The following is a 12,661-nucleotide window of genomic DNA, read 5'->3' as shown; positions in this document are numbered from 1 at the left end:
TCTCCCTTTTGTATCCCAATCTCTGAGCGTCGAGCGCGCGTGGGCAGGTTTAGGGAGGGGGCGTTTGGGACTCTGGGTCGTCTACTCATCGAGCGGAAGGGAGCAGCTGGCAGAGAAGCATGCTTGTAACCCCGCCAGTGAGTTGCCAGTCTCTAGGGTGAGCCATCAGGTTGCATCAGTGAATGCAAATCATGCCTCAGAAAGAGTGAGCAGAACCAACAATTACAGGAGGGAACCATATCAATGCAGTGGCCTCAAAAGGGAAGAGCATTTCATAACACAATATTGACACAATTCTGCAGCATTAATGAGCTCTGGCAGTGTGAGAATGGGAGTGATTTGCTCAGCTGTCAGTCAGAGCCACTAGTGCTGGAGCAGTGGGGATTTGTGGCACAGTCAAAAAAAAACAAAAAACAAGTGTTATATGTATGTTTATGTATGTATGTTAAATGTATATATAAAATGTAAAAAAAAAAATTAATACATTTAAAAACTTCTTAGGAGTAAGAGAAACTCATACCTGAAGGACAGGCACATTTGTAGAATCCAACAAAGTCAGTGCATGTTCCCTGGTGCTGGCAGGGACTGGAATCACACTCATTTACTTCAGCCTCACAGTAGCGTCCTGCAGGAAGACAGGGGTGTGAATGGAGTGTTAGTTAAGCTTTTACGCTCCATCTCCCTGGAAGATATTGACTTCATTTTTGACATTTTGGGATTTACAAGCAAATTTGGAAATCCTCTCCTTGTCTTATTCCACAGAAAAAAAAATGCTTACATATATATATATATATATATATATATATATATATATATATATATATATATATATATATATATATATATAATTTTTTTTATTTTTCTTGAAGATTACAAATAGCAGCGCATTACGAATTAAGCTGCATCTTTAGGTTGACCTCAGGCAACTTCATAAATAGGGCATATGGCACTGATTCTCAGATTTTTGTGGGTGTTATGGCGGTTTATATTTAGAGCAGTTAGTATCCAGCAGCAACCCAAGAACTGTTCTGAAGGTTATTTTCCCAGCTCGTTGGCAGTTCTCTATTAATGTTGTTCATCCACACACAATTACATAACAAGTAACATAACATGGAATCAAATCAATCAAATCTTTGCATGGAAAAAGCAAGGTAAGCTGTAGAAAAAAATATTCAAAAGTCTTATCCAGTGCAAGATCTGCTTCACCAATGCTTTTAGTGCTTTTCTCTGCTGTGGAAGAAGTCACATTATCTTCCCTCAACATGTCATCTGACTTTTTCAAGGAAGATCATAATGAAAGCACTTGACATTTCACATTGGCCTTCTGGAAATACCGTGGTGCGAAATGGGACAGGGATGGTTTTTTAAAAGTCTCTTGGGTCATTAATCGATGGGGATATCACTAGCATCATCAAGATATCTAAATAAAACATTGCGGTTTGAGCTGTGACATGTTTTCTCATAATAGTATTTTAATCCAATATAAAGCTCACAGAGAGGCAGAAATTGTCAGGTGCCTCTTGTTGCTGACACTTGGGATGTGGAAAGATAGATTCCTTCATCTGCTTAGATGGGAAATAGAGCCATCAAGGAGACTGAGAGGTGGTAACAAGGACAAAAAAGCACTGGCGATTATCCAATTGAAAATACGAGATCTACTGTGTAGTACTAAAGGAAATCTCTCAGGGAAGGCATTTTTCAAATAATATGGCTTTATAACATGTTATGGTTTATAGGTGTCATGAAATGCAGATGATCTATAATACATGTAAAGTGCCTATAAAAGACTACGTCACATTAACCCATGCAAGAGCACTGAACCGCAACGCATGCCACTGAGATCAACACGTCATGGCTGATGAAATCCAGTAAATCATTTGTCTTGATTGTTTATTTGTTTCTGAGTTATTTGAGCAAATAGTTCATTCTGTGCTCATGCGCTGGTGGCCAAGCTAATAAAAGATCTTGCTTTCCCAGATAGATTTACTGATTAAGTGTTCTCTAACCTCTATTTGCCCTTCATTTAGCAGGCATGATGAAACAAATTATACAATAATCCAGTTAGGCGGGCAATGTGCAAAGATGAGTTACAGTAAAGGAATGCCTCAGGGCATTGGGACTCGTCTCATTGGAACACACACTCTGTGGAAGATATAGATGTTGGACATGAAACTGTATTATTCAGGCTAGGGCAAAATTCAGAACTGGCTCCTATTCAAATTCATGAGTTGGAATTTGAATAGAACTTGCCATGCCCTACAGAAGGTTGAATAACAAGAAGAGTAATTTACTGAACTGTGATTCCAAGAATGGGACTGAGAGAAATGTTGTAACAAAACATAATTACACAATTAATTTTGACTAAATGTGCCTATTTTATAAAAAAAAAAAAAAAAAAAAAAAAAAAAAAAATTCTGATAGGTAGAAAATTTTCCTCTCTACAGATGGGGTAAGATGTAGGGTACAGATGTCGGTTTGGGTAAAGTAGAGGATTCTGGGAAATTTACATAAAATATAAATAATAATAATGTTTTTAGAGGGTTTCCTTTCATTCAAAATGTAATTTTGTATCCAGTTTGCTACCTTATTTCAAATCCATTCTTTTTATTGGGATTCAAAAGGACTTTGAGCCTGAGTGTCATGTAACTATCTCAAAAATGTCACCAGAATAACACACCATGTTACCATGGATGACAGATATATTTTATATTCAATATTCAGAATTCTACAGATATAGCTGACTTATAAGAAAACAATTTTTGTTCTATGCAATCTCTGTATGAAAACGTGACAATAATTCTCCTCTCCAACCCTACTGTAGAAAAAAAAAAAGAATTCTAAGTGTGGCTTTAAAAAACTTCTGCTGCCAAACTCTCTGCAAACTCAAACATAAATCAGCATAACATATTCTGGAGTTTGTTGATATAGATTTCTTTTAACCTGTGTATCCAGGGAGACAGGTGCACATATAGTGCGGGGGTGCAGTTGGCTCACTCATACTGATGCAAGTAGCTCCGTTCAAGCATCTGTTTGGATAGGCTAAACATGCGTTATCCAAGTACTGACAAAACTCCCCCGTCCATCCTGGTGCACAGAGACACTGTGGGGGGGAAAGATGTTTTAGTAATTAACTTTAATTATTAGATATTCAATCTATCAGCAAAACACTAAATGCATATACAATAATGCACCAAATAAAAAGTGAAAAAAAGTGAAAGTGACGTGACATTCAGCCAAGTATGGTGACCCATACTCAGAATTTGTGCTCTGCATTTAACCCATCCGAAGTGCACACACACAGAGCAGTGAACACACATATACACACACACACACTGTAAACACACACCCGGAGCAGTGGGAAACCATTTATGCTGCGGCGCCCGGGGAGCAGTTGGGGGTTCGATGCCTTGCTCAAGGGCACCTCAGTCGTGGTATTGAGGGTGGAGAGAGCACTGTACATGCACTCCCCCCACCTACAATTCCTGCCGGCCCGAGACTCAAACTCACAACCTTTCCATTGCCAGTCCAACTCTCTAACCATTAGGCCACGACTTCCCTAAAGAACATATAGAATCCCCTGCTATTATTTTTATATTATGGTTAAACTTGCATTCAAGCTTTCATGAAAAGGTAATTGCATTTTTCAATCCCCTATGTTGTGCTCTACAAATTAAATTTTGCTAAATATCCTTAAATTAGGATTCCTAGCAATTCTAAGAATCATTATTATTTAGAAAGCAATTACATAGCACACTAGTGTTTAAGAAGTATATGTAGGGGGGAAAGAACATTTAAGAAGAAAAATGTTGCTGATGACCAACAGATTCTTCACCAATTTACTAATGAAGAAATGCGGCCTGTTTCCTGGACTATGTCAAAGTTTTAATTAAGGATGACAGTGATTAGTAATTAAACAACCAGATGTCTCCAAATAGCACACTAACCAAATCAGCTCTTATAATAACCAATGTTTACATACATCACAGAAACTTCTGCAGAGAAAGAGTGCTTTAAAATTCAGTGCACAACAGAATCTGTGCAGTTTTTCAAGTTTCATTTTTTCCCGCAGGTTATTTTAAGTAAAGTCATATATATCAGACATAAAGTCTTCAAGAACACATTTTGAGCTTCCTAGAATGTTATCAGCTCACTGTAACTTTTACTTGATCTTTCGAAGTTAATGCGGACATACTCAAAAGCAATTTTTTCCTTCATTTTTGGGAATGTAGATATTTTTTTTTCAGACTTCATTTTATGCTTTCTATACCAGTAAAATAAACATTTATTCTGATTAAATTGTTCAATTAAAAAATACAATGTTGTAATTATTCATTCACCTGCATGTTGTTCCAAACCTGTATTCTATATTTTTTTCCAAGGAATTTTAAAAATCTTTTTTTCTTTTTTTTAGGCAAACTATTCATTTAACAACCAGGCTCCATCATAGGTCATTTATTGCTTCCAAAGTATTTTTCCATTATCAAAACAGCATTTATATTCATACATGCAAACACTTTTCATGACTGTGTCAGATCCCCGTGTAGTTTAACAAATTGCACTTCAAGTAAATCAATGTATGTGAAGCACATATTCTAATATTCTAGAGCACTTCATTAGAAAAACAGATGCGACTGCATCAGTCAACAGTGTATAACTGAGACACATCACTCAAAGAGTAGATCTGTTGATGGGAGTGACATAAAGATGATATTGAAATAGAAGAGGATAGCTGAAACCTTGAGACACAAGCATAAATCAAGGATAATGTGACTGCAAGAATGAGAACTCTTATAAATGAATAGACATGCATTAGCCACTGAGATAAGGAGAAATTTTTGTTGGGATGCTAATTTGCAATATATGTAATATATAGACAGCACTTCTCTCCCAACTTTTACTTTTCCTGTATTAATAAAGCATATACATTACCTCTTCTAATCTTCTAAGGTTTCTGATTTAGCTTTTCTATTATGGAGCAATATAAGAAATGTATGCTATCTGAAATGAATTTTTTATGGATTTTATTGTACAAATGAACCATTCCAAAAATTAGGTTACTTACATTATATCCGCCAACTAGGCTGAGACACAATCCCTCATTCAGGCAGTTAATATTGAGCAGCTTGCAGAAGTCAATTATTTCTTCACAGTTCTTTCCGGAAAAACCTGGTCGGCATCTACAAGAATATGACATTAACTTTAGCCACATTTAAAAATAAAGTAAAAATGACCCAGAGTAACAATCAGTGATAATGGGATGAAATGCAGACATGTTACTGCTGTTTTTAGATGTTACATGTGTCTCATAATGACCATTATGCTCCTTGGTGACATTTGTGGAGTATTAAAAGATCCTTTAAGCAAACACATGACAAGAATGTCTGTTAAATGTTCAACCTCTGGCACACATGAATAGAGAAAATCCTCTTGTTTCTTTGGCCTTAGCCAGATCTTGGCTTTACTTCTGCTGTGATAAGACTTCAGTGATCTTATTCTGTCACACAAAGGCAAAATCACTCAATTATTAACACAGACTCCCAGGTGACCGGCTGCTTTCGCTTTTATCTCTCCTTCTATTCAAACACACTATCATCCTCTAGTCATGCTCAGTTTTTAATTCATTTTTCCCCTTTCAATCCCTATCTTATCTTTGGCGTGTCATTTAGTCAGAGGGGCCATCAAATGTATTGATTCAAGTGATCTTTGCTAATAAAAACTAAAAAAGATGATCAGGAGCAAGAGAAGACATAACTATGAACCCCCCAAGGACTGGAAGAACTCATAAAGCAGCCAAACTTTAGCGGATTCCTTCATTATCACCAGGAAGTAATTCAAAAGCTGTCACAGGCTGAATTTTGCACCTTACCACTGGAAATTTAACGAACGTTTCACTGTCTTCAGACTGTATTCCTATTTCTGGCCAGTAAAATACCAGGAAAAACACACAATATGTGATATTCAGCGGTTCAAAATTTCATTAAAAAAAAAAGCAATTGACCAAATTCATGTAAAATGCATACCTTTGATTAACAAACTATGCAAAAGGTGCTATGCAGGCCTCTAGACACGTGAGGTCACACAAGACAATGTAAAGATCAATGTGAAATCCTGTTCACAACCTATTTACTTCTATAAAGTAACCAACATTAAATGACAAACAAGAAAGCATGTCTCAGAGTACACGGTGCAAGGAACTTCAAGAGCTTCAATTAGATTGAATTACCATGAGCAGGGACTAACTAACAAGCCAACCAATTAAACAAGTTTACAGAGGACAACGTCCAGGTATTTTAAGTCATTTGCAGCAACCAGAAACAGCACCTGTATATAAAAGAATATAGCCTACAGTAGATCAGCAAATTGGTATTTTTATCTATATTTTTTATCACTTTCGTTTTCATAAACACAACACAATACAGCATTAATATGCTACAGTATGCAACAAGGATAGAAATGGTAATAAAAATGCCAACCCTGCTGACCTGAGCTTCTTACCTGCAATGATACTGGCCATTCTGAACTACACAGATGCCACCGTTGAGACAGGGTAAAGTTCCACACACCTCTGCCTGCTCCGGGCATTCCGGGCCTATGCAAATACATGTGAAATTCTGCATAAAAGAAAAAGACCCCCCCAAGGAAGGTTAGTTGCATGTCAAGTGGCGAAACATGCTGACATCTTATCACATACTAAGGTGCAAGGTGCAGTATCTGCATCATTTAACATTATTCCACCAAAATAGTAGTGGGGTTTGGTCAGAGCTTGAACTTGTCCCAAGGGATCTGCAAACTCACATATCAATAATTTGTAAGCCAAACACAGTATCTGGCTATGTAATGTAATTGAGCTGCAAACAAATAAAATGCATCAAAGTCTTTATTTATTTATATATGAGTCTTACTCCAAATTTTAACATTCCAAGTAATTTTTTTTGTTTCATACCATCACAAGTTGGCCTAGATGTAATGGTCAGACATAAAATACAAGTGAATAAAAAATCCAGATGTTATATTTGTAAATTAAATCATTTAATTTCATATGGATAAATACAATAAACCTGCTGCAGTAGTAGTAGTACAATGAGACAAAAAAAGAATCATGTTAAACATGGAAATAACCAGCACAGAGGCATCCAGAGCTGAAAAACGCAATACAGTATACAAGCCATTAACCAGTTCTGCTCTCCAACTTGCACTAACCGATCCTGACATCAATAATATTTCTGACTCAGTCATTCAAAGAGGAGTAATAGAAGCAGAGAACAATCCCAGATGAAAGTAAGATGGAGACTCTCACTGATACAAGCATCGATGCAGTTCTAGACAGCGTGATGGATTATGTCATTTTCATACAGATGAGCTCACTTAGGAGGATGTCTCAGACAAACCAAATCAATGTCAAACAAATCAATTTAATGTGTTTGAGTGTGTATATGTGTGTTAGAGAGAGATTAATGTCTATCTTTACTGTCCATGCTCTCAAATGACTAAAGCATCTCATGAGAATCTGCTACGGACAGGCCTGTGTGCTGAATTTCACTACCGAGGAAATGAAGGTCACTTAAGGCAATTAGTCTGCCACTGGCACACTTTTTTCTGAATTCATCTCTTCATAACAATAATGGCTCATGAGCAGCAGACTGCAACTGTAACAATCTGGGGAAACATTTCTAAGTGAACATGGCAGAAATGTCCCATTATTCCATTCTTAATTCTATAATCAACAGCTTGCTCAAGTCAAAAAAAAAAAAAAACCCTTATGCCTTACCCATTCTGCTATCAAAACAATTATTAATGGTTATTGTAACCTAAAACGTGACAAAGGCTTATCAGCTTCAGGAGTGTCACAAAAATTAGCATGTGGTATTTCAAATTAATCACATTCTCTCAGGCAAAAAACAACAACAACAACAACAAAAACAGCATTATGAGTAATGTAAAAAAAAAAAAGAAAAAGTAAAAGGCCTCACAAGTTTGTCTGTGGCACAAGCTTCGTCCAGTTGACATCCGTTAGACTTGCAGTAGCTGTCAGCCTCAGTGGTGGTCTCACAGTTGAGGCCTATGAAACCCCCTGGGCATGTGCAAACATATCCATTAGCAGTCTCCTCACAGCGACCATCATTCCAGCATGGGTTTGAATCGCAGAGGAGCCTCTTTCGCTCACAGTAAGTACCTGCAATGAAGGAATTTATGGAGAATGAATGAATATGAAATTATCATAATTAAAATGAATGGAAACACATGCTTCTGTCAAAGCATTTTTGATTTAGACAGTGGGTCTGATTCACTAACTGCAAATATACAAGCATTTGTGCATGAAATCACGCTGATGAAATCACAGATCATCAGTAAGTCTGTATCTTTGTCTTTATTCTATATTGAGAGATACAAGAAACAAGTGCAATATTATATTATAATATTAATGTGTTTATATATCAGTTCTTCTTGTTATTTTAATAAAAATAATAAAATAATAAAAAAGTTAAAAAACAGTCTGTTACTTATGATTAAACTTTTTTTAAAGGGCAATGCATTAAAATGCAACTTTGTTACTTTGTTGCATAGCAACAACTCGCTTGTGGGAAAACATTGTTTAGAGGCTTAAATTTTTTATTTACAATGATTTCAAATTTTCTTTACTTTTGCTCTACCTTTTCTTTTTTTACGTGTATCTTATTTATGCTAGGTTTGTGCCAAAGATCAAATCACATCCGTAATGAGATTTTCAATAGTACATTCCCTCTCGGGATCTGTATATGTCATTATTTATTTTATTGAAGTATGCTATTCTGCTTACCAGTGCCTATTATTGCACTGTTTCTAAAAGGGCTTTAAAAAATGCACTTATAGAAAGAATCCTGTTTAAATTTTATTCAAAACATTACTAATCTGATTAAACTTAGCTGCTCTTTATCTTCCAAATCAACTTTATAATAACTATTAGCTTCTAACTGCTTAGTGAAAACAAATTCTCAAACTTTACGACTGCAATGACAGTGGACAATTGTTCCAGCATATCACCAGTACTGAGAGTCTCAGAGTGGCGTCCCATGGCTCTCATTTGGTTTGATGAAAAATGAGAACATAAAGCTCCTATAGCCCTCCCACTTATCTCAATGATTCACTAATGTGGAGGTTCAAGGGTCCATATTAAGTCCCCATCTTCCCTGAACCGAACAACCCAAAAAAACAGGTATGATTTGGACCGAGAACATCTAGGCTGCTGTTTCATCTGGTAACTGTGGATTGGAACTGATTTTCGCTCCTCTCAGGTTAAATTTAGACTTGACTATGCAGCACTGTAGGTTCAAGGTGAACATGATTTGATTGTATTCCCTAGTGGTGCACTGTTTGCTTTTTTCCTCCCTCCTTGTTCCTCAGCAAGAGCTAACTCATTTATCTTCCTTGTTACTGTGTTTTCCTTTCCTTTTGTCTTTCAGTCTTTTAAAGCATATTCTAGCATGTTAAGCTCACAGAATGATACAAAGGTCATCCGTCCCAGAGGTGCCCAACTGCTTTTGAGGACACACCATTGGACACACCATTGGGGGGCGTCAGTTTAAGTGTACATCTCTCTGCAGTGTTTCTCTGGGATCCACTGAGGGAAACTGAAAATGAAAAGCTCTTGACATTATAAAACTCAAAGCTCAACATATTATTTTATTCTTGAAAATCATAAAAGCAGTCATATGAAACGGATCAACGAATCAAAACCCAACCTGCTATTAAACCACTCAGAAACAAGACAATAACAGCATTTGAATTTCCACAAAAACCATGAGGCGGGTTAACAGCAAAATTAATAGTGTATCCAATAGGGCATATCCTATTAATTCCATAACATGCGGATACAAACACCCCTGGCCGTCTGAATAAGGTACACAGGAGAGTGGAATCAAAAGAAAATCTCATTTGAAGTGTCCCACGTGTGGGGCTCATTATTATGTGTTCAAGCTCTGGTCTGTAAGGGCAGTCGGTACCGGGCCAACCGTTAACTTCAATGTGATTAATGGGGTGACAGCTTGGGCAAAGTCAGAGAGCTGCTGGCCCCACAGGGGGCCAAACAGAGCAGAACTGGAGACCGGTCGCTTTCACTTCCTTACAAGGTGCTCCAAGAATATGCAGTGAGAAACTGTGTTGATGAACTGACGTCACGGCACAACACTTCTGTCTAATTGAGCTGAATCGTTACAAAAATATGGCTGCGGTAAAGGCAAATCAGATGCAAATAATTTATTCTCAAAACCCTACAGCATTTTAAGATTTTTTTAATATTCAGGAAGAATTAATGTCTAGCCTCACACCCAAGCAAACAAGGAGGTACTCATAAAGTTGTCACATTTTACCTGCTGAACTCGGCTAAGCCATGTAACTCTTAAACCATACAAAATAAACATCTGATGCTTAACTGTATTTACACATTGAAATATATTCACCGTTCAGTAACTGGATGCACAATTGATTTGTTTTATTTGTTTTTCTTAAACTGAAAAAGCAGTTCCCTTTTTTGATCAAGCTATACTTGATTGAAACAGGTTATTTAAACATGTAAACACCGCGTTATGCCACAGAATATCCATTTCAAGTCAATTTAATATGAAGCAATCATGTTTGAACAAGAAACCTGATAAATTGAACAGAATGAAAAAAGTCTAATAGTCTAGTATAATATGATAATAAATATTTATAAAAAATTAATAAACTTAAAATCTTTACTGACTAATAAGACTATAGTGTACTTTTTTATTTTATTTTTTATTTGGATTTCCAACCACATAGTTATGAGTTGTGGATCAGGTTCACAAAAATGAAATTGCAACTTACTAAAAATATTTGAGTCAGATACTCCAAAAAGATGCTGCCTGTCTGAAAGCATTAGAGACACTTTAAAAAATTCATTATTATTATTTTTTTTTACACTGAAGCTGATGGTATTCTCGAAAGAGGCCGTGATGCAGATTGCAAGTGTTTCATGGCCGATTTACTGTGAATGGTGAATCTCAAGTGGAAATTCATCATAAACTGTGATAGCCCTAAATCTGTCCTAAAATTTTTCTTCCGCATTAAAGCTGTAGGCATGACATTAAAGTCTGCTATCTGCTTGAACAAACTGCCGCTACACAAAAGTCAATTAATCAACAAGCAAAGGCCACCTGGACCTCAGACTGGAGACTTTATCATGATGTTATTATCAGGAACACCCAAGGGACCGTAAAACTTTTGTTACACATTTGTGGGTGAGATGCTCATTAGCCCAGCAATGGTTTTACAGAAGCAAATGAGGCTCATTACTTTCCAAAAGCATGTCATGGTTGTGCCTTATAAATGTCTGGGAAGGACACAGGAACATAAATTGTTCATTGCTGTCTCTTTTCTACAGGTTTTATCAACCTCAGCATATCACTCAAATAAGCCACAGCCAAAGCCTTTATTAAATAATTGGCCATTTATGCACCAGGGATCTTCTGAAGACTTTCGTATATGAAGGCTTCAACTGTTCCATTTTTCAAATCTGCTTCTTCACTTAGGAAAGACAGCTTAATGCGGGCAGAGATAGAAAAAGCCTCAGATTTGAGTTTGCATAAGTGCGCTGCCATTGTGAAGGCACCCAAAATGTTCCATCATTAATCACATGACTCATTATCAAAACATAATGAGTCAAATGAAGCCAAACAGTAAAAAATTAAACATCCATTACTGGACCTCAGAAGAAATATCACTCTATTGTAAAGTGCATAATTCACAGTGGCTTTCTATAAGAGATGTTTTTGATTTTAAGCAAAATTTGCAATCATACTTACCTGTATATCCTGTGAAACATTCACATCTGTAGGAAGTTGATGAGACTTGTACACAAGCTCCTTCTTTGCACCCTTTACTGCAATTTTCATGGCCAGTGATCTCAGAGCAGTTGACACCTATGTATGAAAATATAGACATTACATTGAATTAATGCATATTTATTCTCATTATCTGATTCTTGACACACCTGATGTAAAAACGGTTACATAACAATATTAAAGTTTTTTTCCCCCGCAATTTATTAAATTACGTCATATTATCTTATCCAGTCATTGCATTTGCTATACAAGGAAAGTAGATGGTGATTTTAAAGATGCCATAGAATGCAAAATCACTTTTATAAGGTGTTTGAACACAGTTGTGTGGCCACAGTGTGTGAAAACAACCTATAATAAAAATCCACTCACTAATTCTTTAGTAATTCCAAAAAATCATAAACTGTCTCTCCACATGAGCAGTTCCAGACTATGATGACATAGTCTGTGAAAGTGTCGCCCATTTGTGAAGCTATCTGCTCTATTAGCATATACACAGCCCTGAGTGAGAAGCTACGGTCCGCCATTACTGTTCTCTTGCTGTATCTGCTGAGAGCCATTAAAAGTGTTGTGTGTTTGGATGCACCAACGAACATTGGAGTCTCCATAGACCGCTGAGGACAGGGTGGTTAAATTTAATGTTCGAAGGAAGTTTTCAGGAAAAAGTCCTATACCTTGTGCTAACATTTTATGCCGGACTTCCTCACAAACAAAGGTCAGTTCAGCGCTGGAGTTGTGCAAAGATTGTTTCTGAAAGAAGAATCGATACCAACGCTTCGTGCGCAAATGTCCAGACTCCAGACAAAGTAAACATCATGCATCAT

The 12,661-nt window shown here is 36.6% G+C and overlaps 1 protein-coding gene across 1 annotated transcript in view; it reads right to left on the bottom strand.

Moving 5' to 3' along the window:
* eys (eyes shut homolog) overlaps positions 1-12,661 on the bottom strand; it is a 209,230-nt gene that overhangs the window by 179,334 nt on the left and 17,235 nt on the right. Inside the window, exons 3-8 of the mRNA XM_059517129.1 lie at positions 11,802-11,918; positions 7,971-8,173; positions 6,496-6,611; positions 5,063-5,177; positions 2,941-3,100; positions 521-625 (exon numbers count right to left, since the gene is read on the bottom strand). Of these exons, the coding sequence (XP_059373112.1) occupies positions 521-625; positions 2,941-3,100; positions 5,063-5,177; positions 6,496-6,611; positions 7,971-8,173; positions 11,802-11,918 (816 nt within the window). The remainder of the gene's footprint in view (positions 1-520; positions 626-2,940; positions 3,101-5,062; positions 5,178-6,495; positions 6,612-7,970; positions 8,174-11,801; positions 11,919-12,661) is intronic.

The sequence above is a fragment of the Carassius carassius genome, chromosome 30, assembly GCF_963082965.1.
Source record: "Carassius carassius chromosome 30, fCarCar2.1, whole genome shotgun sequence".
Classification (NCBI taxonomy): domain Eukaryota; kingdom Metazoa; phylum Chordata; class Actinopteri; order Cypriniformes; family Cyprinidae; genus Carassius; species Carassius carassius.
This window is presented reverse-complemented; position numbering and strand designations above follow the sequence as displayed.